General features: G+C 43.7%; 1 protein-coding gene across 20 annotated transcripts in view; it reads left to right on the top strand.

The window, feature by feature from the left end:
- The window catches only part of DNAI2 (dynein axonemal intermediate chain 2), a 375,814-nt gene that overhangs the window by 323,789 nt on the left and 26,056 nt on the right, over window positions 1–25,969 (top strand). For 5 of the 20 annotated variants that reach the window (XM_078654246.1, XM_078654242.1, XM_078654241.1 and 2 more), the window contains exons 13-17: window positions 2,918–2,956; window positions 8,927–8,965; window positions 12,761–12,799; window positions 17,237–17,275; window positions 23,750–23,788. In XM_078654246.1, the coding sequence (XP_078510372.1) occupies window positions 2,918–2,956; window positions 8,927–8,965; window positions 12,761–12,799; window positions 17,237–17,275; window positions 23,750–23,788 (195 nt within the window). The remainder of the gene's footprint in view (window positions 1–2,917; window positions 2,957–8,926; window positions 8,966–12,760; window positions 12,800–17,236; window positions 17,276–23,749; window positions 23,789–25,969) is intronic. The other 15 variants (XM_078654251.1, XM_078654247.1, XM_078654244.1 and 12 more) reach the window with 8 other exon arrangements.

The raw sequence follows: 25,969 nt of genomic DNA, 5'->3' as shown, positions 1-25,969 counted from the left end.
AAGGGGAAAGGACTTTGTGTGAAGCAGACGCCGAGGGACTGCGAGGTCCAGCAGGCTCTCTGCCTACCCAGCTGCTGCCTCTTCCCTCGGCGTTCCCGCCCCCCGCCTTGGACATTTAAAATACCTATCGCGGCCCCCGCTCCGCGGGTGCCGCTCACGGACTGCTGCTGCTTCCAGGCACTGAGGGCAGGTCGTCGTGGGATCCCTGCGCTCTGTCAGCGCTCACTCTCCCTGTGTGTTTGTGCTCGAAGGGGAAAGGACTTTGTGTGAAGCAGACGCCGAGGGACTGCGAGGTCCAGCAGGCTCTCTGCCTACCCAGCTGCTGCCTCTTCCCTCGGCGTTCCCGCCCCCCGCCTTGGACATTTAAAATACCTATCGCGGCCCCCGCTCCGCGGGTGCCGCTCACGGACTGCTGCTGCTTCCAGGCACTGAGGGCAGGTCGTCGTGGGATCCCTGCGCTCTGTCAGCGCTCACTCTCCCTGTGTGTTTGTGCTCGAAGGGGAAAGGACTTTGTGTGAAGCAGACGCCGAGGGACTGCGAGGTCCAGCAGGCTCTCTGCCTACCCAGCTGCTGCCTCTTCCCTCGGCGTTCCCGCCCCCCGCCTTGGACATTTAAAATACCTATCGCGGCCCCCGCTCCGCGGGTGCCGCTCACGGACTGCTGCTGCTTCCAGGCACTGAGGGCAGGTCGTCGTGGGATCCCTGCGCTCTGTCAGCGCTCACTCTCCCTGTGTGTTTGTGCTCGAAGGGGAAAGGACTTTGTGTGAAGCAGACGCCGAGGGACTGCGAGGTCCAGCAGGCTCTCTGCCTACCCAGCTGCTGCCTCTTCCCTCGGCGTTCCCGCCCCCCGCCTTGGACATTTAAAATACCTATCGCGGCCCCCGCTCCGCGGGTGCCGCTCACGGACTGCTGCTGCTTCCAGGCACTGAGGACAGGTCGTCGTGGGATCCCTGCGCTCTGTCAGCGCTCACTCTCCCTGTGTGTTTGTGCTCGAAGGGGAAAGGACTTTGTGTGAAGCAGACGCCGAGGGACTGCGAGGTCCAGCAGGCTCTCTGCCTACCCAGCTGCTGCCTCTTCCCTCGGCGTTCCCGCCCCCTCGCCAGTAGTGATTTAATTCCGATCCCTTTCCCGCGACGCGGGACGCGCGCGGGACATAGCCCGGGGCGAAGCCCGGGCAAAGGGCGGGCCCTCCACGGCCCTCAAAGGCCGGAAAAGGTCGGGACGGGCCACCCCCCTTGGTTGCCACATTGTAGGCATACTATATAGTAGGTAACGACCCCCTGTAAGATTCCTGTGTTCCTATTAGTGGACTCTTTCTCATATCAAGGCCCTACATCCCTATACCACCATGAACCATTTCACCTATGTAGATAGCAGTGGGCAAACGTGCTCCCTGCTAGACGAGCTGAATCTCCTCTGTAAAACCACATATGCCTCATTGGATACTCCCCTTCTGCCCAAAAATGTTAGTTTACTCTCACATAAGGCTACACCTCGAGATCCATCCATTTTGGATAATAAATTCTGCTGTCCGAATACACAAAGCAATGAGTCCCCTCTGATCCCATCTCCATCCACTGCAAACTCCCCAACGATCCCTCTGTCTGCGGACTTCCCAGAAGAGATAGCACCCCCGTCCCAACTCCAACTAATACCCATTATCGAACAACTGCTTACTTCTATGATAGCACCCCTATTAGAAAAAATGAACCTGTTAGGGGAACGGCTTTCCGAGATAGAGAAAGCCATTATGTTAAATCCGCTGGTTGGCAAACATAGTCCTACAACCAATTGCCCTAAGACTTCCCCTATACATCCAGGCTCAAAACCACTTGTGCAGTATAAAAGGCATCAAATAAAACCCACTGGCCCTACTGCTTCAGGGCAACAAACACCTAAAGTCCCCACTAAAGTTTCCCTCCCACAGCTGACTGTATCGAGAGTAGGTCAAAATAAAGCTAATTCTATCAATTTACCTCCGGAAGCGGCACCATATGTGTGCATCCTTGCGGGTGTACCTTCGCTGCCACCGGGAAAAATTGAGAGACAATATGACTTAGTCAATAAAACCAAATTTTGGCTCTCAAAAAATAGACCCTTGCCTTCCAATTTATACGGAGTAATAAGGAGTGTTAGAAGGGTTGGTTGGCTGGGCTCTCTTCCCAAAGACGTTGCGGGGGACCTGGTACTTGTGAGATTCAGGGATCGAAACATAGTACCTTATTTGAAATCCTGCCCGCCTCGAGTAAGAGACGGCCCAATATCAATATGGGACTTACATGACTTTTATCCCATAATCCCGTGCTTTCCCCCCTGAATATCTGGATATATAACAAAGGCTAATCACGAACTCCTGTGCTTAAATCACGAACCCCTTTGATACTGCCATAATCATAGAGCGGAAAATAACTTTTTATGTCATGGACCCTTCCTTACTGTACGCTGGTCATTTAAAATGTATTTTATTGTAAATTGTATTTTATCATGAACTTTTATGGTTTTGTTTTTCAAAAGCCGAATAAAGTATATTTGAATTTGAATTTGAATTTGAATTTGAATTTGGTTAGAATTCCCCAACATCGAGTATGATCTCTATCCCATATGCTTGATTCTGGTCAAGCGATAATATGATTTACATCGTGAAATGGCTGAGCGTATCAATATTGACAATTTCTTGTTCATGAAGTGTAGGATGGGCTGTGGTCTTCCTTTTGCGATCATCAACATTTTTTTTCTCCAAACTTTGCCGTTGTTCCAACTGAAAAAAATGATGTGGTGGAAAAGTTATAGAAGCTCCTCCGTGCAACAGTTGCAAACTGGATAGTACTGACCACATGCTATTTGAAAGTCTAGCAGCACATGAGTGTCAACATGTGCACACAATCAGCGTTGATGCCATTTTGCTTTTTTCATTTCAGAAGGCGATTTTGGAACAGAGGTTGTCTGAAGCAACGAAGGTCAGTCAGTGTATGATGCAGCATCATCAAATATGGTGTTTCTACAGTAGGAGATGTACTGAGCCTCGCAGGAGCTGACACATATTTAGTTACAGATACCAGCATGGTGTTCTTCCTCATTTTCATTATTCACATAAATTAGGAGGCTCTGTTTGTTCCTAACCACTCAACTTCACGTACAGTGACATGGAGGTGTTCAGCTGGAGGAGCAAGAAGTATGTAGTTTGAAAACCTGGAGTCCCTACATTTTCTTTTCTAAATTGCCACCCTAAATTTCCCCATGCACACAGTTGAGTTTGGGGTGAAGGCTTGTAAGAAAACTTCCCGCCATCAGGAAGGATCTACATTCAAAGATTCTTGATGCTGGTGGAAATATCAACAAGGCATATGACTAGACTAGGGCTTACATTTTTTTAATCTTGCAAATTTCCATCATTTTGCGTTAGGCTTTTTTATACGATATGCCCATATTTACACTAATACCCGACATCCCATAACTTTCCATCAGTTCGGGAAAAAAAAATAATGTAATTGTGCAAGTTAGCCATATTTTTTTGTTCAAACTGCCTCCTTGTGTCCATAATGGAGACGAAGAAACATTTCACACCGAGAGTAGCTCAAAATGGCAGGTACGCAGTTCACATAATTTTGCGTTATTTTCCAGAAATTTTGCTTAATTGTGCAGAGGAAATTATGTGAATTTAGCACACTCCTACATATGACGTAGATAATGAAATGGCTGCAGGTATGCATATTGACAAGTCTTTGTGAGTTAAGTTTTCCATTAAATAGGATGGTAGTGGTCCTGCTCTTATGATTTATTTATTTTTTGCTCATAAATTAGTTTTCCAAACTGCATGAGTTAGGAGCATCTGCAGGTGGTTAACTGCAAGTACTTACGAGATAGATTGTGAATAGCACTCACACTTTGAAAGACTAGATGGGTTTGTAAGTCACAGTGAGATTTTGCTTTGTTCATTTCAAAAGGAAGTTTTAGGAAATATTCCAGAGGAACCAATAATGGTCCGTTCTTAAAGCTGGATCAGTTTAGAGAAGAGCGAGTAGAGTAAGACATGAACAAACCTTGCAGACTCCCGTATTGCAAACAACCACATATATTAGTATGGTTTTATCTTTTCCTTACGATTTTAGACACTTATACAGAGATAATCTTTGACTCTAACCACTAAACTGCATTCACTCAGCACGTGTGATGATCTGAAGCCGTTATCAGGCTGAGGCTGTTATCACTGAATATTCCTTTTCAAACCTAATAGCATAAATGTCCCCAAGATCACAGCTATGCTTGGAGTGCACTTGATGCAAGTCACGTCACAGTATCAACACATGTTACAAATATCATCATGGAACAATTGCAGTTTTGTATTGTATCTCCACTTTCTAAATGAGAGTTTTACCTAGATTGTTTCTATACAATCTGTATGCTGCCATGTAATAGGCTGCAACAAGAACAAAGTGATAGTGTGTCATTAAAGTCCTCAGGTTGACATTGCACTGCTGCTTCTATTCTAAATGCACATAACACGCTGACTGGGAGTTCGCATGGCATAATATAAAGCTCAGCTTCTGTTCTTGGAGCATCCTAATGCCTTGGTCCCATCAATCATTAAAAGGTAAGTACATGCGTTTGAATATGGGAGCAGATTCTTAACAGTATACTGGAGCACTCCAACAATAACACTGTTTGAGGACAAACATCCAGAAAAGCCACTCCATAAGTCCAAGGTCATGTGATATATTTTTGCCATCTTTATTGTGTTTACACGCTTTCAGTCAAGTACCTGATCATCAGCCAACATATGTTTTGTTCCCAATGGGACTTTTTCAAGGTGTGTAAGTACAAACTGTATTTCTTCTTATTCCTCTAAAAATAATAGATTAAGTAAAATGATATAGGTGTCAGAGTACGAGTTTCTTCAAGGTTATCTCTCCTGTGGCCTATTCGAATGTTGGATTCTTCCTATTAACAAATGTAGTCATCCTTATCTGTTTATCATCAATATTTTCAAGCGCACAATGAAGTGGTGTTGCTATTCAGTTATGGGGGACACTGACGTTTAGTACCCTGATCAGCTTTGCTATGTCCTTCACAGTTAACAGATAAGGATGACTTCCTTTGTTACTAGGAAGAAGACAACACTCTAATATGCCACAGGAGAAATTATCTAGAAGAAACTCATACTCTGGCACCTATATCATCGTACTTCATCTTTTTTTATTAGACCAAATTGTCAAACATCCAACATACACAAGTCAAGATATCTCTTTTAAAAGATTAAGCATGTCCAGTCTATAGAAACCAATAGATGTGTTTGATTCAGGACAAAGTACTTTAGATTTGTCAAAAATCAAGTATGGTGCCAGGCGCTTGGGGAGGTGAGGGGCCAGAAAAGCCAAGTGATGCGTTGGTTTCTTACTATATAGGGGAGGTGATGCATTGGTTCCTTATTGCTAGGCCGGGGAGGTGATGCGTCGGTTCCTTACTGGCGGGGGAGTGGATGCGTTGGTTCCTTACTGGAAGGGGCGGTAAAGCGTTGGTTTCTGTTCACGCAACCTTGGTTCCTCGCTGCGATGCAGTGTCGACGAAGAATCAATGTAGAGATACTATGTGTCGAAAATCCACATACGTTGTGTCGTTGCAGCAGCAGCGAAGCAGGTGCTGCATAGATTTTCCAGCCGCAAAGCAGGTGCTGCGTCAGTCGGAGCGGGTGTCACAAATTTTCTATTTAGATCACCAGTTTAAACTTCCAAGGGCCCTAGAACTGGATTTGGCACCACTTGGCAAGTCTGAACTCTCAGCAGAAGAGCCTAGGCACTGGTAGGTGAAGTCTTTGATGGCCCTGAGACTTCTTAACAGGAGGCAAGCATGCACAAGCTCTTGGAGAACCTTGGAAGCAGGATACAGAAAGCAAAGTCCAGTCCTTTCACTCCCAGGACAGAAGCAGCAAGATAGCACAACAAAGCAACAGGCAGAGTGGCGGCCCCTCCTACAGCATTCAGCCCTTCTTCCTGGCACCATGTCCTCAGTCCAGAAGTGTTCTGATTTTGGGGTGTCAGCGGTCCAGTACTTAGCCCCTTTTCTGCCTTTGAAGTAGGCAAACTTCAAAGGAGAGTCTTTGTAGTGTACAAGACCCTGCCTTTCCCTGACATTGCTCCATAGAGGGGGATGGAGACAGCTTTGTGTGAGGACAGGCAGAGCTATATTCAGGTGTCAGTGACAACTCTTCCCACCACTTTAGCTCAGGATGGCTCATCAGCCTGGTGGTGGCCCATTAGGATATGTGTGACTCTCTAGAGAGAATGCACAAGAGCCCAACTGTCAGCCAACCAAGATGTGTTTTCTACAGACAGCAGAGGCACACAATGGTTAAGCATGAAAATGCACACTTTCTAAAAGTGGAATTTTCAAACACGCAATTTTAAAAACAGCTTCACCAGAAGACCCCAAGCTCCAAATCTCGATCTGCTCCCAATTAAAAATTACACTTAAAAGATATTTCGAGGCAGTCCCCATGTTCCCACGATAGAGAGATAGCCCTTGCAATAGTGAAAATCATAATTAGCCGTATTTCACTGTTAGAACATGCAGAAACACCAACCTTTGAAATACACTGTACCCTGCCCATGGGGCTGCCTTGGGCCTACCTTAGAGGTGACTTATATGCAGTAAAAAAGAAGGTTTGAGTCTGACAAGTGGGTGTACTTGCCAGGTTAAAATGGCAGGTTAAAATGGCAGTTTAAATCTGCACTCACAGACATTGCAATGGCAGGTCTGAGATATGTTTGCAGAGCAACTCGTGTGTGTCACAGTCTGTGCTGCAGGTACACTAGTAGCATTTGATTTAATGCCCTGGACACACCTGGTGCACTTTATTGGGGACTTGCTGATAAATAAAATATGCCATGTATGGATAAACCCTTCACCAACACAATTTAGACAGAAATATTATGCACTATAGCACTGGTTAGCAGTGTTAAAGTGCCCAGAGTCTTAAAGCCAAGAAACAGGTCAGCAAATATAGGAGGAAGAAGGCAAAATGTTTAGGGATACCCCTACAAAAATTGCCATGTCCAATAACCCTACACACTATTGCATTGCAGAAAAAGGTGCTTAAATACATAGTATCTTTATTTGAATGTGAAACCAGAATATACCTGCATCTAAGATTGTCATAGAAAAGGATGGCATTTGAATGCTAATTCAATTAATGATGGCTTTTACATTTAAATTATATGCAATATATGGCCCTTTTTGTGACTACATCGAGTTTTGGACTAATATTGCATTTGATGTTTGTCTTCTCCTGTCCAGTTTTTTGGGGAAGAGATTTTAATGTTGCTCCTAACCCTATCTGTACCTACACACCCTAGTTAGTCAATTCTATGCTCATGAAGACCAGAAGGGGACATCAAAAATCCGATTAGTTCCGTTGAGTTTTCACGATAACTGGTAGGATCAAATATCAGCTCCTTATGTGTTATTGAGACACCGATTCCAATAGGGGAAATATAATTATATCATCAAAGATGGAGCTTGTCTCCCTTTGCATTGCGTGATTCAGAGAAAATAATCAGAAGACAATTATGCATTTGAATTCCACTAATAGAGTCTTAAAAAATATAAAATTCTAAAAGTTGTAAACATTCAGTCATCAGATGTATTCTTCATACTTCTTCATCAATTTTGATACCTATGTTTCACTAATAATTGGACATTTTAAAAAGCAAACTTTCCATTTGATTTCAACATATACTATTTTACTTTGACAATTCAGAGAGAGATTGGTACAATTAACAATATGTTTCAACCAACATGTTTTTTGTAACTTCCGTTCACTTTATCAAGGCTGGGAACAGAAAAAGGCATAGGAAGGAAAACAAAAAATGCTGAAAATACGAGCCAAAACATGGTTATGTAATTGCATACAACCTAATAGTATTCTCATGGAACATAATTTTTTTTTAAACATATGTTGATGATATCAGCATATTTATTAATTAGAGTATCCAATAATGAAGATTCTTAGCAAGAGTGGAACAACTTTAGCCATTTATGAAAAGATTTTGAATGTCATGGAGCAATCCAATTCATCATCTTCACGATTGCTTTCTATATTATTTCTCAAATCCTGCATTGTTAAATTGAATTTGTAACTATACACTTCATAAAAGATTTCCTTGCTCCTGTAGAGCTGATAGGACATGGCAGCTGTTCTCAATTTAGGTTTTCCTCTAGCCTGACAGATCCCCAAAGGCTATGGTCTCCCCTCCATGCTGGAGGAGCACCCGCAAGTTTCGGAGATCCCCCACGAGGCAGCAGGGGACCTCTGTGCCTTAAGAGGAGTAGCCAGTGCAATGCCTTCGCTGAAGGTTGTAAACTTTGCCGAGAGGGCACCATGTATGTTGCACCTGCTTGGAAAAGGTTTTTTGTTTTCAAGAAACTCTCAAATCAGGAGCTGGTTTCTTGACAAGAAAAAAACTATGGCCAAGAACCGATGGACTTAAGAGATGTTACGTTTTCAGCTAGAGTGGCTGAGAATAAAAGCAAGCTCTCTTAAAAGTTCTAAAAGAGCAGAACAGAAAAATATTGAATGAGGTGGCACATGACATGTCCAAGGTAAGCCAGTACAACAATAGAGACAGGGCGATACGTTCAATCCATCAAGTAATTGGACTGGCAGCATATTCCCCACCATTTAACTGGATCTTCTTCCGTGATTCTTTTCATCGCTAATTACATTTCTTTGTGCATTCAGGTTGTGGTTTAGTTGTCCTGTCACATTTGGCCCAAACATAAAGCCTTTGCGTGTTTTTATCTGGTAGAAAACGTGTGCATCTGCAAGTGGGATTACTGTAAGAACTTGAAAGATGGACAGTTTAGGGCATAGAGAAGTAAAGGTTATAATCATCTGTAAGCGAGATGGTGATATTTTGCTCTGTTCATTTCAGGAGGAAGGCTTAGAACAGGAGCCAGAGGAGCCAGTGAAGGTCAGTTTGTGAAGCAGGTTCCGCTTAGAGAAGACCATCTCCCCAGTAGGGCATGCAGAGTGCTTGTGAGACTGCTGAATCACATCTCCCTACAGATATCAGCATGGTGCTTTTTCTGTTTGTGGTTGTGCAAATATATATGTAGACTGTCTTTGTTGCTATCTGTTCCACTGCACTTATTAGGTGCATGTAAAGATCTTGAGCTCTTGATGCTCAGGCATGGGACGCATCTAATTGCAATCTAGGTATGTCTGATCCTTTCCCTTTAAATTGAACATGCTAGATTGCTCCTAGATTGCAGATGAGTTTGAAATATACTGTATTTGAGAAGAAACAGCTTACCCCCAGATTCATCATTGTCCCGTTTTGCGAGTCCTTAATAGCGATTATTAAGGAATCGCTATTAAGGACTTGCAAAACGGGATTCATGTAGAAATCGCAATTTTATTTGCGATTTCTACAGCTTCCTTATTTGCGATTAGCAAATTGCTAATCGCAAATAAGGAATGACTCCCCATTCATTCCTATGGGCCTACAGGAATGAATGGGGAGTCATTCCTTATTTGCGATTAGCAATTTGCTAATCGCAAATAAGGATGCGATTTCAAGGGTGCCAGGGGTGTCCAAAGGACACCCTGTAGCACCCCTGAAATGAAAATGTAGACTGATGTTGCGCACACACATGTCCAAAGGACATGTGTGTGTATAACATACAACTTAGAAAAATGCACTAAAGTGCATTTTTCTAAGTTTTCGCTATTTACCACGAAGTCAGACTTCGCGGTAAATAGCGGCAAAAAATAGCAATTTCGCAATTCAAAAATGGTTCATGCATTGCATATAAGGAATTGCAAATTGCGATTCCTTAAATGCAATCGCAATTTGAGAACTCGCAATTATTTGCGAATTCTTAAATTGCGAGAGCATGAACCATTGATGAATCCCAAATGCAATTTTTGCGGGCGCAAACGGACGATTTTTGTGATTCGCACCGTTTGCGCTCGCAAAAATGCTTGATGAATCTACCTGTTAATCACTTAGAAATATCAGCCAATATGGTGTCTCAACGTTCTAAACTGGAGCTCCACTTGGAACGTATTTTGAAAACCCTGGTACTGGGTGTGTCATCACTGGATCGGTACTACAAATTAATAGCTTTTTATGCATTTTCAGGGCAGGGCATGCAAACCTTTTTTGTACTCGAGCAGAATTGAGTTTAAATCCAGATAATTGGACTTCACATAATTTATGTTTTTCTTCCGTTTGTACTTTTTCCCTTAGTATTCGCCTGTGGAAGGCCGGGGTCACAGAAAATGTCTTGCAGAATCTATTAAACTGGATGGGTGATGCCGTTACATATGATGCACTAACAATATTCTTAGCATTTGACAATACAAAGGGGCCCATTATGATGTTGGGCGGATTGCCCCCGCCAGGCTGGCGGTAGCCACCGCCAGCCTGGCAGGGGCAATCCGCCCGACATCCACACTCGTTTCCCCCCGCCATATTAGTATGGTGGGGGGGACCTCGGCGGACGCAAAGACCATCCGCCGCTTTTCCGCCCCGGTCGCCTTGCGGCCGGGGCGGAAAAGGAATAATATGGTGGCGGCGTCTATCAGACACCGCCAGCCATATTATGTTGGGCATTTTTCAATGCCTTTCCGTAGCGGCAATGCCGCCACTGAAAGGCATGTGGTCTTCACTTTGGGGGCCCCCTGCGGGCCCCCAAAGTGAAGGAGGGGTGGGGGTGCACACGGGGGGTACCTGTGGTACCCCCCTGCATTTGCATATACAATGCGGTAGGCACCGCGCGGTGCCTGCCGCATTGTGTATGCAAATGCATACATGCATTTATGGCATTGTGGCGGGCGGTGCAGAGAGCACCGCCCATCACAATGTTCTAAATGCAGGATGCGGCTGCCACTGTGGCGGCCGCATCCTAATACCACCCACGGGACCCCCGCCCTTATGGGGGGCGGTCCGGAGTCCCGATAGGATAGCGGGCGGACTAAGTCCGCCCGTCATCCTAATGACCCCCAAACTGTTTAAAAAAGAATAAGTGGAACAAGTCACTTGTATGGAGAGCATATGCTGTCTTCAGTTTCCACTCAGATGACCGTTTAAGCAAATTAATGTGAGTAATTTCATTAAATTTGCACATATTTCACATAGAAAATATTTTACAGTTCTCCTGACTGCTCCGAGTTCATCGCTGATTTATATTATTTCTTGAGCAGTGGATCACTTATAGATTCACATGCTTTAAATATTGCCTGTAATCAGGCATGCAACCCTTGCTATATTCCAAATAAAGAAGAATAGGGGAAATATATTTATATAATCAAAGATGGAGCTTGTCTCTCTTTGCATTGCGGGTTTCGGGGAAAATGATCAAAAGACAATTATGAATTTAGACACCACTAATAAAGTCTTAAAAAACATAAACGTCTAAAGTTGTAAACATTCAGTCATCAGATGTATTCTTCACACTACTTCATCAATTCATCAATATTGATACATATGTTTCACCAATAATTGGACCTTTTAAAAGGAAAACTTTCCATTTGATTTCAACTTATAATATTTTACTTTGACGATTCATATAAAGTGGTACTATTAATTACAAACACTGGTACTAGGTTTCAACCAGCACATTTTTTGTAGTTTCCGGTCACTTTGTGAAGGCCGGGAACAGAAAATGACAAAGGAATAAAAACAATAAAATAAGAGCCAAAACTTGATTAGGTAAGTGCATACAACGTAATAGTATTCTCAATGAACATTACTTTATTTTTTAACGTGTGTCGATAATATTAACATCTTTATCAATTTGGGTATCCAATAATGTAGATACATATCAAAAGTGGAACACATCTAGTCATTTTAAAAAGATTCCTTATTTCATGAAGCAATCCAAACTGTAATTCTCATTATTTTGTATATTTTTTCTAAAATTCTTCTCATATCTTGCATTGTGAAACAAATTTGAATTTTATAAATATACATTTCATAAACGATTTCCTTGCTTCTGTAGAGCTGATGGGAAATGGCAGCTGTTCTCAATTTAGGTTTTCCTCTAGCCTGACAGATCCCCAAAGGCTATGTCTCCCCTCCACGTTGGAGGAGCACCCACAGGTTTAGAGGTCCCCCACGAGGCAAGAGAGGACCTCTTTGCCTTAACAAAATCAGCCAGTGCAATGCCTTCGCTTAAGGTTGTAAACTTTGCTGAGAGGGCACCATGTATGTTGCATCTGCTAGGAAGTTTTTTTTGTGTTCAAGAAACTCTCAAATCAGGAGCTGGTTTCTTGACAATAAAAAAAACTATGGCCAAGAACAAATGGAGTTAAAAGGGATGTTAATTTTTCAACTAGAGAAGCTGAGAACAAAATCGAGCTCTCTTACAAGTCCTAAAAGAGCAGCACAGAACATAAGGAATGAGGTGGCACATGACATGTCCAAAGTAAGCCAGTGCAACAATGGAGACAGGGCGAATACATTCAATCTGTTCAGTAGCGTATTCCCCACCATTTGACATCATCTTCTTCTGTGATTGTTCCCATCACTAATTACATTTCTTTGTGCATTGGGGTTTCGATTTAGTTGGATGTGCAGCGGCTGTCCTGTTACAATTGGCCAAAATATTACAACGTTTCATGCTTTTGTCTGGTAGAAAATGTGCCCGCCTGCAAGTGGGATTACTGTAAGAACTTGCAAGATGGACATTTTAGGGCATACTAGTTGAAAGGTTATAATCATGTGTAAGTGAGATTGTGATATTTGCTCTGTTCATTTCAGGAAGAAGGCTTAGAACAGACCCCAGAGGAGCCAGTGAAGGTCAGTTTGTTTAGCTGGTTCCATTTAGAAAAAGCCATCTTCCCAGTAGGGCATACAGAGTGCTTCTGAGACTGCTGAATCACATCTCACTACAGATATCAGCATGGTGTTTTTTCTGTTTGTGGTTGTGCAAAGGTATTTGTAGACTGTCGTTGTTGCTTTCTGGTCCACTGCACTCACTAAGTGCATGTAAGGATCTTGAGCGGTTGATGCTTAGGCATGGGGTGATTCTTGGCATCTCAAACATATATATTTTTTAAATAGTTTTTGTGTAGCGTGAACTAGACCTGAGACATCAGGTATCAGAGCGCTTTGCATAAGCACCAGTTTCGTTACAGATGAACACATACATTTTTTGTTAGGCACGAGATTAAGTGATTTGCCCACAATCACAGGATCTCTTCCAGGGGATACTCATCAATAGTCATATGCACTAAATTATCCCCGCCCACGTGCGGGACCCCGGAGCATATTCAAAAATACATACATATATGTATGTTTCGGTAAAAAAGTAAAGAGTACCTCCCAAACATAGACATATACATGTATACATAAATAAAAACACGTAAATGTAAATGCCAGCATTTGTAAAGAGCACAGCTACCTTCAACGGAGGTGTCCCGGCACTGGGGGCCGTCGGGAAGATTAAGCAAGCTATTGCCCACAGTCACATGGTACTGAGCTAACCTGCCGCCAGAACTGGGGATCGAACCGTGGACCCTGTGGTCCGGAGTCAGGCACCCTGACAGCTGCGCCACACCTCTTCCACATGCAGCCTAATATACTTCAAATAGGCTAATATGGCAAAATTACATGGGTTTTTCAGAACCAGAAAATAATCTCCCTTATAAACACTGTGGGAAACAACCTTTACAACGCAGTCATTACATCACAACATCCTTTACAACGCATGTCACTGCAACGCAGCAGTTACATTGCATGTCACTACAACGCATGTCATTACAACGCATGTTACTACAACGCAGGTATTACATTGCATGTGATTACAACGCATACCATTACAACGCATAGTACCCCTACACTATCCAACACTTACCCTATTGTTGCACCCACTGGAGTTTGAATAGTAATTTTTACCCATACACTATCCAACACTTACCCTACTTTTGCACCCACTGGAGTTAGAATAGTAATTTTGACCCATACACTATCCAACACTTACCTCAAATGCAATGTAATGGTATGCGTTGTAATGGTATGCGTTGTAATGTATGATGCGATGTAATGGAATGGGTTGTAAGTGTAGTTTTAAAACATGCGTTGTAATGGCATGCGATGTAAAATTATGTGCTGTAAAGGATGTTGCTATGTAAAAATTGAGTTGTAAAGGCATGCGTTGTAAATGTATGTATTGTAATGTCATACATTCGAACACTGTAACAGATAACATACACTCTACTAGTGTTCCAACACAGCAGTTTATTTTCAGAGAAAAAGGCAAGTAACAGCAGGCAATTAGCTCATAGGCTGCATAGATGAAAAAACATCACAGTACCAAAAAACTGACACCTCCCTTTAAGGATTCCAAGAACCTGGGCACCGTGCCTTTAAGACCTCCGGGAGCCCCCTTCTCCCATTATGAATCCGCAGGTGACAGTTAGGTCAGTTCTTTTTTCCGGCTCCTTCTGTGTGGATCCTGGAGCTTGAAATGATCAGTTTTTGGCTATTTCTTGCTGTATTTTAACTTTAATCAACATTTTGTGCTGCTGGTATTTATTTCTAGTCTTTTTCTGACAATTTAACAACTATTTTTTGTCAGTAATGCCAGCATTATTTACTAAATACCCTTCATGTAGGAAGAAAATGGCAAATCTGACCCTCACTCTGTGTGTATTGTGTGCTTGCCATCTTCACACAAACAAGAGAAGTGCTACTACTGCCAGCAATTTTCAAAGAGAACTTTGCGTGGCAGAGAGAAGATCAAACTTCATGCCTCAAAGGAAAGAGGAAGGGGACATTCTAAAAAGTGATCTTGAGAGTAATCCTGCCTCCAAGAAGCCCTCCTCTGCTTCCCCAGCTTCCAAAAGAAAGTAGATTCCGGATTGCTCGCCGTCAGCGTTGAAATCGACCCCGGAAAGACAAGTAAGACACTCAACGATGTTGAGGGACAGATCGTTGTCGAAACGTCGAGAACCTCTGTCGACGAAAAGTAAGTCGTCATCGAGGTGTACTACTTCGGGCTCGAAGTATGTTGGTCACGAGAGACCTAAGTCGACATCGAAACATCCGTCGACATCAAGACACCGGTCTGCGTTGAGATCTTTTCCTCCTTCACAAAGGTCGGCGTCGAGAGGATCGACAACGAGGACACCCTCACGTACCTACAGACAGTCAACGTCGAGGGCACGATCACCGTCGAGTAAGTCAACGGCAAAGACGCCGCAAGCCTACAGACGGTCGATGTCAAGAACTCATTTACGTTCGTCGTCGAAGAGACTGACGTCAAGGGCATCGCCGCATAGACATGAATCCGCAAGTGTGTCTCTGCAGCAGCGGTTAATGTCAATGGTGGCCCATTCCATGACGTTGTCGAGGCATCACGCGGCATTGAGGAAGAAAAACCTCACCATTCCTTCAGGAGACGTACAAGAAAAGCCAAAGTCGACGTCGAGAACCATATGTTCGACGTCGAGGGAAGTGTCATCTTTGCCTGGCATTAACATTATTCAGATTACACTGGAGGAATCTCCTGCTCCTAGAGAAAAGACTCCTCCTATTAATATGTCTCCAAGATAACTAAAAAGCATACAACACTGGAAGGCCCCACCCAGAGTTCCGGGCTCGGAATTCTCCAGAAATCTTTCTCCTACATTGTTTTTCATGCAAGCACAGTGGTTTTAAGAACACATCCGAGTTTCTTACCTAAATTGGTCTCGGATTTCCATATTAATCAGACAATCACACTCCCCACATTCTTTCTGAACCCTTCAAATCCTCCATAAAGGTCCCGTCATTCTCTGGACCTCAAGAGGGTTCTGAAGTTCTATTCAGACAAAACAAAGGCCTTGAGAAAGTCAGATTGTCTGTTCATAAATTATGGTTCCATAAATACAGGTTCTGCAGCTTCCAAAAGGTCTATCTCTAGGTGGATAATGTCCTGTATATCGTTGTCTTATCAACTAGCTAACAGAACCCTGCCGGGAAAACCAAATACCCATTCTACCAGGGGGAAAGCATTGACCACAGCTCTCCTAGGAATGTACCAATTGCAGAGATTTGTAAAGCAGCCACATGGCGATCAGTGCACACTCGCCATTACTGTTTAGATAGACTTTGACACACAGACAGATGCTCAGTTTGTGCAAGCCTTGTTAGGAAATGTGTTTGTCATCCTTAAAATGTTATTTTTGCTGTAATTATACTGTTGCTCATCCGCGGGAAAGTTGGTATGGGCTTGCTATTCTATTCAGTGCTTATGACTATTGATGAGTTTTCCCTGGAAGAGAAGGATAAGTTACTTACCTGTAATCCTAGTTCTCTTCCAGGGGTATACTTATCAAAGTCATAAGCAACCCTCCCGCCTCCCCGGAAGAGTATTGACAGTATAGCATTGTTTTCTGTACCTTGTGCCAGGGTTCCTTTATGTTTGTACACCGTAAAAAAGAACTGACCTAACTGTCACATGTGGTGCATGATGGGAGCATGGGGCCCCTGGAGGTCTTAAAGGCTTATTTTCAAGATTTTTAGAATCCTTAAAGGCAAGGTGCCAGTTTTTTGGTACTTTGATGTTTTTTCAGGTATGCAGCCTATCAGCTAATTGCCTGCCATTACTTGCCTTTTTCTCTGAAAGGGCTGTGTTGAAACACTATTGCAGTGCATGTTCTCTGTTACAGTGTTAATATGGGAGATTATTTTCTCTTTCTGAAAAATCCATGAACTGTTGGCATATTAGCCTATTTTAAGTATATTAGGCTACATGTTTTTATTTATGTATACATGTATAGGTCTATGTTTGGGAGGTACTCTGTACTTTTTTACCGAAACATACACATATATATGTATTTTTGCATATGCTCCGGGGTCCGGCACGTGGGCGGGGATAATTCAGTGCTCATGACTTTGATGAGTATACCCCTGGAAGAGAACTAGGATTACAGGTAAGTAACTTACCCATGTTGAGTGACGTTGCTGAGACTAGAACCCGGTACCCCAGGTCCGAGGTCGATCTCTCTAGCCGTAAGGCTCCATCATATTTCTTTGTGCATTGGGATTTCAATTTAGTTGGATGTGCAGTAGCTGTCCTCTTACAATGGGTCCAAACATGAAAATTGCATGTTTTTCTCTGGTAGAAAAGATGTGCGCCTACAAATGGGATTACTGAAAGAACTTGCTAGATGGGCAGTTTAGGGCATAAACAAGTAAAACGTTATAATCATGTCTAAGTGAGATTGTGATATTTTGCTCTGTTCATTGCAGAAGGAAGGATTAGAGCAGACACCAGAGGAGCCAGCGAAGGTCAGTTTGTGAAGCAGGTTCCATTTAGAGAAGGCCATTTCCCCAGTAAGGCATGCAGAGTGCTTCAGAGACTGCTGAATAACGTCACTATATACACATCAGCATGGTGCTTTTTCTGTTTAAGGTTGTGCAAATATATATGTACCCTTATTTGTTGCTATTGGCCCCACTACACTCATTAAGTGCATATAAAGATCTCGAGCTGTTGATGCTCAGGCAAGGGGTGCATCTAATTTCAGTCTATGTATGTTTGTACGTTTCCCTTCACATTGGACACACTAGATTTCTCCTAGCTTGCAGATGAGTTTTAAATGTACTGTTTTCTAGAAGGAACAGCCTAAACACCTAGAAATATCAACCATTATGGTGTCTCAATATTCTAAAGTGGAGCTTCACTTGCAAAGTATTGTTGAAAACCATAAGTAATGGGTGTGTCATCACTAGATCGGTGCTGCAGTTCATGCTAGGGCAAGCAAACCTTTTTTGTACTTGAGCAGTATTGTGTGTAAATCCAGATAGTTGGGTTTCACATCATTTTTGTTTTTCTTCCGCTTATACTTTTTCACTTAGTTTTCACCTTTATGAGGCTGGGTGAAACAGAAAATTAAATTGGATGTGTGATTCCACTACATATGATGCACTAGCAATGTTCTACCATTTGGCTTTACAAAATGTGTGGAAAGTAAGTGGAACAAGTCTCTTGTATGGAGTGCATTCGCTGTGTACAGTTTCAACTCGGATTACCGACAAAGCATATTTAACTTAATGTGAGTAATTTCATGAAAAATGTGCATATTTGACATATAAAATATTTTACAGTTTCTCCTGCTCAGAGTTCCTCCCTGATATATTTTATTTCTTGAGCAGTGGGTCACTCATAGATTCACAACTTAAAAATATTCGCCGTAATCAGGCCTGCAACCCGTGGTATACTACATATAAAGAAGAATAGTTGAAATATATTTATGTAATCAAAGTTGGAGCTTGTCTCCTTTTGCATGTGGGTTTCAGAGAAAATGATCAGAAGACAGCTATGCATTTGGACTCCACTAATGGTGTCTTAAAAAAATAAGTGTCTAAAAGTTGTAAACATTCAATCATTAGATATCTTTTATATACTGCCTCATCAATTTTGATGTGTAAGTTTCACCAATAATTGGTCATTTTATTTTTTTATTACGGTTTTATACATATCTCAGGCAGAAACCTGTACAATAAACCAAAAAACAAATCAGAGACTCAGGTGTACCATCCTAGCCCACCAATATGAAGAAATCGTACACACTGTCGTTGTTCCTACCAACCACCTAACCCTCCCCCACATTGCACAGCAGGTACAATCCAGCATGACATTCTATTCTGTATTTGTGGACAGCATGTAGGCTACATATCGGGCCCAAAAGTCTTTTGGTCAGTATGCTAGAGGTAGCTGTTCAGAATATGTTTCCAGTTGAGCCTTACAGTATGCTAGATCATGTAACTAATCAGCATGTTGTGGCTCTCTCCTTCCTCCCCAACATATTGACGCACTGCACTTGGCCATTAGCAGTGACATCGCTACTAGTTTGAATATCGTTGGCGAGAACGATTTAATAAGGTCCAGTACACATATTGAGAGTTGCGATCTATTCGTGTCTCCACCATTTTGGATGGGGTCTGTGTAACCTGCTTCCAGTAACAAAGCACAGGGCCACAGGTCCATGCCAGGTGCAAGAAGTCCCGCAACGCACGCACTTTGGCTCAGTTCGCAAGCCACATTTATGAAGCAGGCGGGGGGTGGGGGTGAGGGGGGTAATAGCCCTTCTGCAAATATGTAAAATTTATTATCTTGAGATTGTAATTGGGTGTCAGCCTGTCCAGTAAAATTCCCAGTATGCCGGCGTTATCGGGGTGTCCAGGACCATGTCCCACCCCTCTTTGGCCCTGTCTTTGGGTTCACATCTCCCACCCTGGTAGGAGCTGTATAGTTTGGTAATAATGTTTTAACGATCCGCACATGAGAGCAGAATCTGTAGTGAGGACAGCAAAGATGGTTCTTGTGGAAAGCAGGAGTATAGTGCTTTCATTGCTGCCTTAATCTATGGTATACAAAGCTCTGCATAGGGGTGCATTTCCGGCCTACCCCAAACTCTGTGAGCATGAGGAAGGATTCCGGCCTACCCCAAACTCTGTGAGCATGAGGAAAGATCCCTCAGGGAAAGCATCACCCATAGTCCTCACCTCCACCTCCTGCAAAATGGTTAGTGCCCCTATCTCCTTTGTGACTGATAGGGATGGGTGGTGTATTAGTGATAATAACGTTGCGTAAGGTGGAGTTTTGGGTGTGTGTGTTGCAAGAGCTTGCCATGCTCTAGTTGTGCTCCACACTGGGCCAAAAGATGTAAGAAGTCACACATGCAGCAATATCGCATTAAGGGGAATTGGGTGGGATTCATCTTGTTCAACAGCAGTGTGTGCCATGTATCATTGGGGGTGATACCACTAGTGAGAGAAATGGGCCTGAGCACACAAGTAATATAGATAGAAATCCAGAGCAGCGAACCCTCCTTGAAAATGTGTGAGCATCTGCCATCCAATTCTAGGCTGTTTACCAGCCCATGTGAGAGTTGTCAAGCTAGATTCCTGTGTTAATGGGATGGGAATATTGACAAACAGATATAAAAATGTGGGTAGCAAGACCATATTTATGATTGCTAGCCTTTCCGCTAGAGAGAGGGGAAGACGAATCCAGCGAGCTATCTGATCTTGCAGTTTTATTACGGTTGTTCCATAGTTTTGGAGTATTACAAATTCGGGATCACGATGTATCCAGATCCCCTGGTATTTTAGGGGTATTTACACCATTCTAGTGGGTATTCTAGCACGTATGGAGTCGTGACAGGGGGCAACAGAAAGATGACAAATTTAATCCAATAGATGGTTAAACCAGAGTAGCATTCGTACTTGACATACTCCCTCACCGTCAGATCTAAGTTTACACCAGGCTCCCTTACATACAGCACCATATCGTCAGCATAGAGAGAGATGGCTAGGAGATGTTGGCGGAAGCTCAAAGCTACAGATGAGTGCTTTTGTCTGATAATGCATGCGAGGGGCTCCAGCGACCGGGTCTGTCTACAGCAACTTAATCCAGTGCAGAAATGCTGATGGCATCCCCATTTTGGCCAGCACAGTAAACATGTACAAACATTGTATGGAGTGGTGTGTGGGGCGCATTTATGCAGTGGGTCCTAATAGTAAGCCATCCGCCAACCCGTTGGCTAGCCGCGCTAAGTGCTTACAACCCTGACTGTTTTTCTATGATTGCGACGCTAATGACTAGTACAAGAACCCCCGAGTTCCACGTCGCCACTGGGGGGGGTGTATGGCGCGGATTCCCCACATTCTTGATGAAGTCCATAGCTGCCTTGTGGGAGGCAAGTATAGTGTGGTGACCATCCTGGTCCACTTGCAGACGAGCTGGATACAAGATGGCGTATTTGAGGCCCTGGGTCTGTAGTTTCTTCTTTGCTGAGGAAAACACACTTTTCGCCTCCTGCACTGCGATGGTAAAGTCGGGGTAAACAGACACTTCATGTCCCTGGTACTGCGTGACACCTTTTTCGCATGAGAGGAGCAACACCGCATCCCTGTCGCTGTAATCCAGGAGTTTGGGGAGGCGGGTTCACCTGCAGGGTTTCTGGGAGCTTGCTACACTATTAGTACCCCACACACCTCCTCACTTCCAAATACCTCTTTTATAATTTCGTCTACGTATTTCTCTAGGCGGCCTGTATTTGTGGTCTCGGAGACACCCATTATGCGTAGATTATTGCGCTGCGAGCATGCCTCCATGTCCTCATTTTTAGCTTGAATGACGGCCAAGATCTTGTCCATATTTAGTTGTTTACAAGTGAGCTCTTAATATCATCTTCAGCTCCCGAAATGTGTTGCTCCGCCGGGGTGAGGTACGCAGCTTGTTTGACTAGCTTAGAGGCCATATTGTCCAAGCGTACATTCAAGACGTCAATCTTGCCATCTTTTGACTGCAGACTGTTTTGCATAGCCAGCAGAGTAGCATCCAGGGACATCCCAGGCTGAGGGGGTGGATCTGCCTTGGAGTCGGAGTGCGCATGTTGTGTATGCCTAGGTACTTTCTTCGCCTCGAAGGGGAGGCAGGACTGCTGTCTGTCCCTTTTCCCCATTATGTGCACTTGATGAGTTCTGCACTCACAGTTCTGCAACTCGCCTGGGGCCAGCTATCGAGTGGTCTCCTCGTTACTGGTATCTGCTGAAGTCTGCTGTATGGTGCTGGAGCAAGTAGATGAGAGCCCCAGATCCCGCACTTGGCAAGGGGGTCTGGTGTGAGCGATCCACACTTGGACACTTGCAGGAAGCCTGCCGTGTGTCTGGTCTGCGGTGTCCAGGGGCCTCAATTCCGAGCACAGTACTCGCTGCCCTGTGGTGCTCACCTTGGGGTCGGCTGCTACTGTAGTCAGAGCCTAATGAATGGGAATTGTCCCTGGAACCCGCAGCATCAATGATGTTCATGCTGAGATGATTGAGTAGCTGTACCACAGAACCCGCGCTCAGCAGGGGGAGTCCGATAATTGTGGCCCTTAAACAACCACCCATGGGAGCACACCCACAATGTCCAGTGGCCGCAGCACAGAGTTCCATATGCCCGGCCCTTTGGTACGCCCCTTGGCAAAGACAGCTATTGGGCTTGGGGCCTTGTGAGTGAGGATCACCCCTAGGAGCTGCAGCTTCGGCGGTGTTCTGGCTGCAATGACTGTTGCTCATCGGTCTCCGAGGCGGCCGCCCCACCCAGAACAGCGAGCTCCCCGTTTTGGCCACAAACGCCCTGTGTTTAACAGCAGCTGTGGCACAAGGTCAGTGCAGGCTGCCAGCACCTCCGCAGCCCAACATTTTGGCCCCTCATGCTGGGTCAGATCTCTCTTGTCTTAACTGCTACAGGTCCCGGCCGAGTGCTGCCATTTTGGATGGCCGCACTGTTCTTTTACTGCAGTTCGTTTCCTCGTCTATGCAGGTGCCCCGCTGTTGGGTTTCACACAGGGGTGCAGGGACGTGGCAGCAGACTGTCTACTCCCTGCTCAGACACAAAGATGCCTCATTAGTGCCCGGATACTTGTCGGATTAGAGCCTCAGCTGGCAGAGCAGCACTAGTGCCATCTTGCAATGGGCTCTCTGGCACCCCCCCCCCCCCCCCCCCAATAATTGGACATTTTAGAAGGCAACCTTTCCATTTGATTTCAACATATAATATTTTACTTTGACGATTCATACAGAGATTGGTACAATTAATGCGTTTTTTGTAACTTCTGGTCACTTTATCAAGGCTGGAAACAGAAAATTACATAGGAATAAAAACAATAAAATTAGAGCCAAAACATGATTACTTAAGTGCGTACAACGTAATAGTATTTTTAATGAACATTAGTTTTTTTTAAACGTATGTGTATGATATTAGCAACTTTACTGATTAGGGTATCCAACAATGAAGATACAAAGCAAGATTGGAACAATTTTAGCCATTTATAAAAAAGATTCTTAATTTCCTGAAGCAATCCTTACCGTCATTCTCACACTTACTTTCTATATTATTTCTCAAATCCTTCTCAAATCCTGCATTGTTAAATAAAATGTAAATGCATAAACATACACTACATAAACGTTTTCTTTGCTCCTCTGGGGCTGATAGGAAATGGCAGCTGTTATCAAAATATGGTTTTCCTCTGGCCTGACAGATCCCCAAAGTCTGTGGTCTCCCCTCCACAGTGGAGTAGCGCCTGCAAGTTTAGAGGTCCGCCACAAGGCAGGAGGGGACCTCTGTACCTTAATTGGAACAGCCAGTGCAGTTGCTTCACTGAAGGTTGAAAACTTTGTTGAGTCGGAACCATGTATCTTGCAACAGCTTGGAAAATGTTTTTTTTGTTTTCAAGGATCTCCCAACTCAGGAGTTGCTTTCTTAACAATAAAAAAAAACTATGGCCAAGAACAGATGGAGGTCAAAAGGGATGTTACTTTTTCAATTAAGAGTAGCTGAGAACAGAAGTGAGCTATCTTACAAGTCCTAAAACAGCAGAACAGAACATAAGGAATTGTGTGATACATGACATGTCCAAGTTAAGCCGGTATAACTATGGAGACAGGGCGATACGTTCAATCCATTAAGTAATTGGACTGGTAGCTTATTCTCCACCAAGCAGCACAATCGTTTTCTGTGATTCTTGACATCGCCAATTACATTTCTTTGTGCATTTGGGTTTCCATTTCCCTGGATGTGCAATAGCTGTCCTCTTACAATGGACCCAAACATGAAAACTTTGCATGTTTTTGTCCAGTAGAAAACGTGTGCGCCTGCAAGTGGGATTACTGTAAGAACTTGCAAGATGGACAGTTTAGGACATATACAAGGTTGAAAGTTTATACTCGTGTAAGTGAGATTCTGATATTTTGCTCTGTTCATTGCAGAAGGAAGGCTTAGAACAGACTCCAGAGGAGCCAGCGAAGGTCAGTTTGTGAAGCAGGTTCCGTTTGGAGGCCACCTCCCCAGTAGAGCATGCAGAGTCCTTCAGAGACTGCTGAATCACATGTCACTACAGACATCAGCATGGTGCTTTTTCTGTTTGTGGTTGTGCAAATATATTTGTAGACTGTCTTTGTTGCTATCGGCTCCACTGCACTCATTAAGTGCATGTAAAGATCTTGAGCTGTTGATGCTCAGGAACGGGGTGCATCTAATTGCAATTTCAGGTATATGTGTACAATTCCTTTCAAATTGAACACACTAGATTTCTCCTAGCTTGCATAAGAGTTTGAAATGTACTATATTCTAGAAGAAACAGCATAAACACTTACAAATATCAACCATTATGGTGTTTCAACGTTCTAAAGAGGAACTTCATTTGGAATGTATTTGTAATCAAGCCTGCAACTTTAGGGTAAATATATTCATATAATCAAAGAAGGAGTTTGTCTCCCTTCGCATCGCAGGTTTCAGAGAAAATGATTAGGAGACAATTATGCATTTTGATCCCACTAATGGAAAAACATAAATGTCTAAACGTTGTAAATATTCAGGGACTTATTATGATGTTGGTCGGTAGACTTACCGACCGACACCGTAGGTTTACAGTCTGACCGCAGAATTTCAATGTAGGCAGTCTAAGTGTAAACTGGCCTGTCAATTCCAACTGTTCCAACAGGCTCAAGGAGCCCGTTGGCCAATCGTAAACGTATCATAATTAACCCTGGGCAAAGCACTACGCTACTCTCGCGTAGTTTGCGAAGTTTCTGCTACTTCGCACTACGCAAAATGCACGTCGCACAGTGCAAACACGCGTAGCGTAGTGTAGTGCTGCGGACATTTTTTGCTTGCTCGAGGTCCTCAACGTCAAGTTGGCGACCGCGAGCAAGCAAAATGACATCCTGGCGAGACTTTTTCCTCGTTCGCGATCAGCAACATCAAGTTGCTGATCGCGAGCGTGGAAAATAAACCTCCCGGCGAGATTCTCAACGCGGGGAGGTCAGGTTTCTCATTGCGCGTGGTGGCGTATGCTCGTGACCGCTCACGATGAGAAACTACCAGTCTGCGTTGAGAAAGTTGCCACTCGCGTAAAAATCTACTCGAGCGGCAGAAAACTACAGCTCGCACTGTGCAAGATGCCGTTTTCAATGATTGCACAGTGCCGGATGCTTGTCCGCACTGTGCAATCATCGAAAATGGCATCTTGCATAGTGCGAACAGGCTACTACGCAGTTCGCGTAGTGCTACATGTAGCTCGCGTAGTATGAAGTGCACTTTGCGTAACTTCGCGTAGCGCTAATTCGCGAACTATGCCCAGCCCTAATCATAATCCCTTAATGGCGACATTTCTGCTGTCGGGATTATGATGTTGATTTCTGACAGCCTTTCCATGTCGGCCTTTCCGACATGGAATGGCTGTCAGAAAGCGACTTTGGGGGCCCCTAGCAGGGGACCATCCCTCCGCAGCCTACAGTTGAGGGCTGAGGTCTGGGGACCCCTATCCCACCCCCTGATAATCCCTCGACAGTGTGGCAGGCATTGCAGGGTGCCTCCCACACGGTACAGATATTTCCACAAACTCCCATTTCTCACTGGGAGTTTGTGCTTCAGGCGGTTGCCGCCCACAGCACAACAGAAACATGTCGGCGGTTGGAGGCAAATCCATCCGACATTGTATTAGGGCCCACAGTCATCAGATGTATTCTTCATACCACTTCATCAATTTTGCTACATAGTTTCACCAGTAATTGGACATTTTAAAAGGCAAACTTTCCATTTGATTTCAACATATAATATTTGACCATGACAATACATACAAAGATTGGTACAATTAATTACAACTGCTGGTAATAAGTTTCAGCCAACACATGTTTTGTAACTTCCGGTCACTTTATCAAGGCTGGAAACAGAAAATGACATAGGAAAAAAACCAATAAAACAAGAGCCAAAACATGATTAAGTAGGTGCATATACAAAGTAATAGTATTCTATATGAACATTCGTTTTTTAAACATGTGTTGATAATATTAGCAACTTTATTGATTAGGATATCTAATAATGAAGATAATAAAGCAAAAGGGGAACAATTTTAGCCATTTATAAAAAAAAAATCTTAGTTTCATGAAGCAATCCATACCTTCATTCTCACAATTACTTTCTATATT

The sequence above is a fragment of the Lissotriton helveticus genome, chromosome 7 (genome assembly GCF_964261635.1).
Source record: "Lissotriton helveticus chromosome 7, aLisHel1.1, whole genome shotgun sequence".
NCBI classification, from domain to species: domain Eukaryota; kingdom Metazoa; phylum Chordata; class Amphibia; order Caudata; family Salamandridae; genus Lissotriton; species Lissotriton helveticus.
The sequence above is the reverse complement of the archived record's forward strand: the minus strand, read 5'-3'. Positions and strand labels throughout refer to the sequence as shown.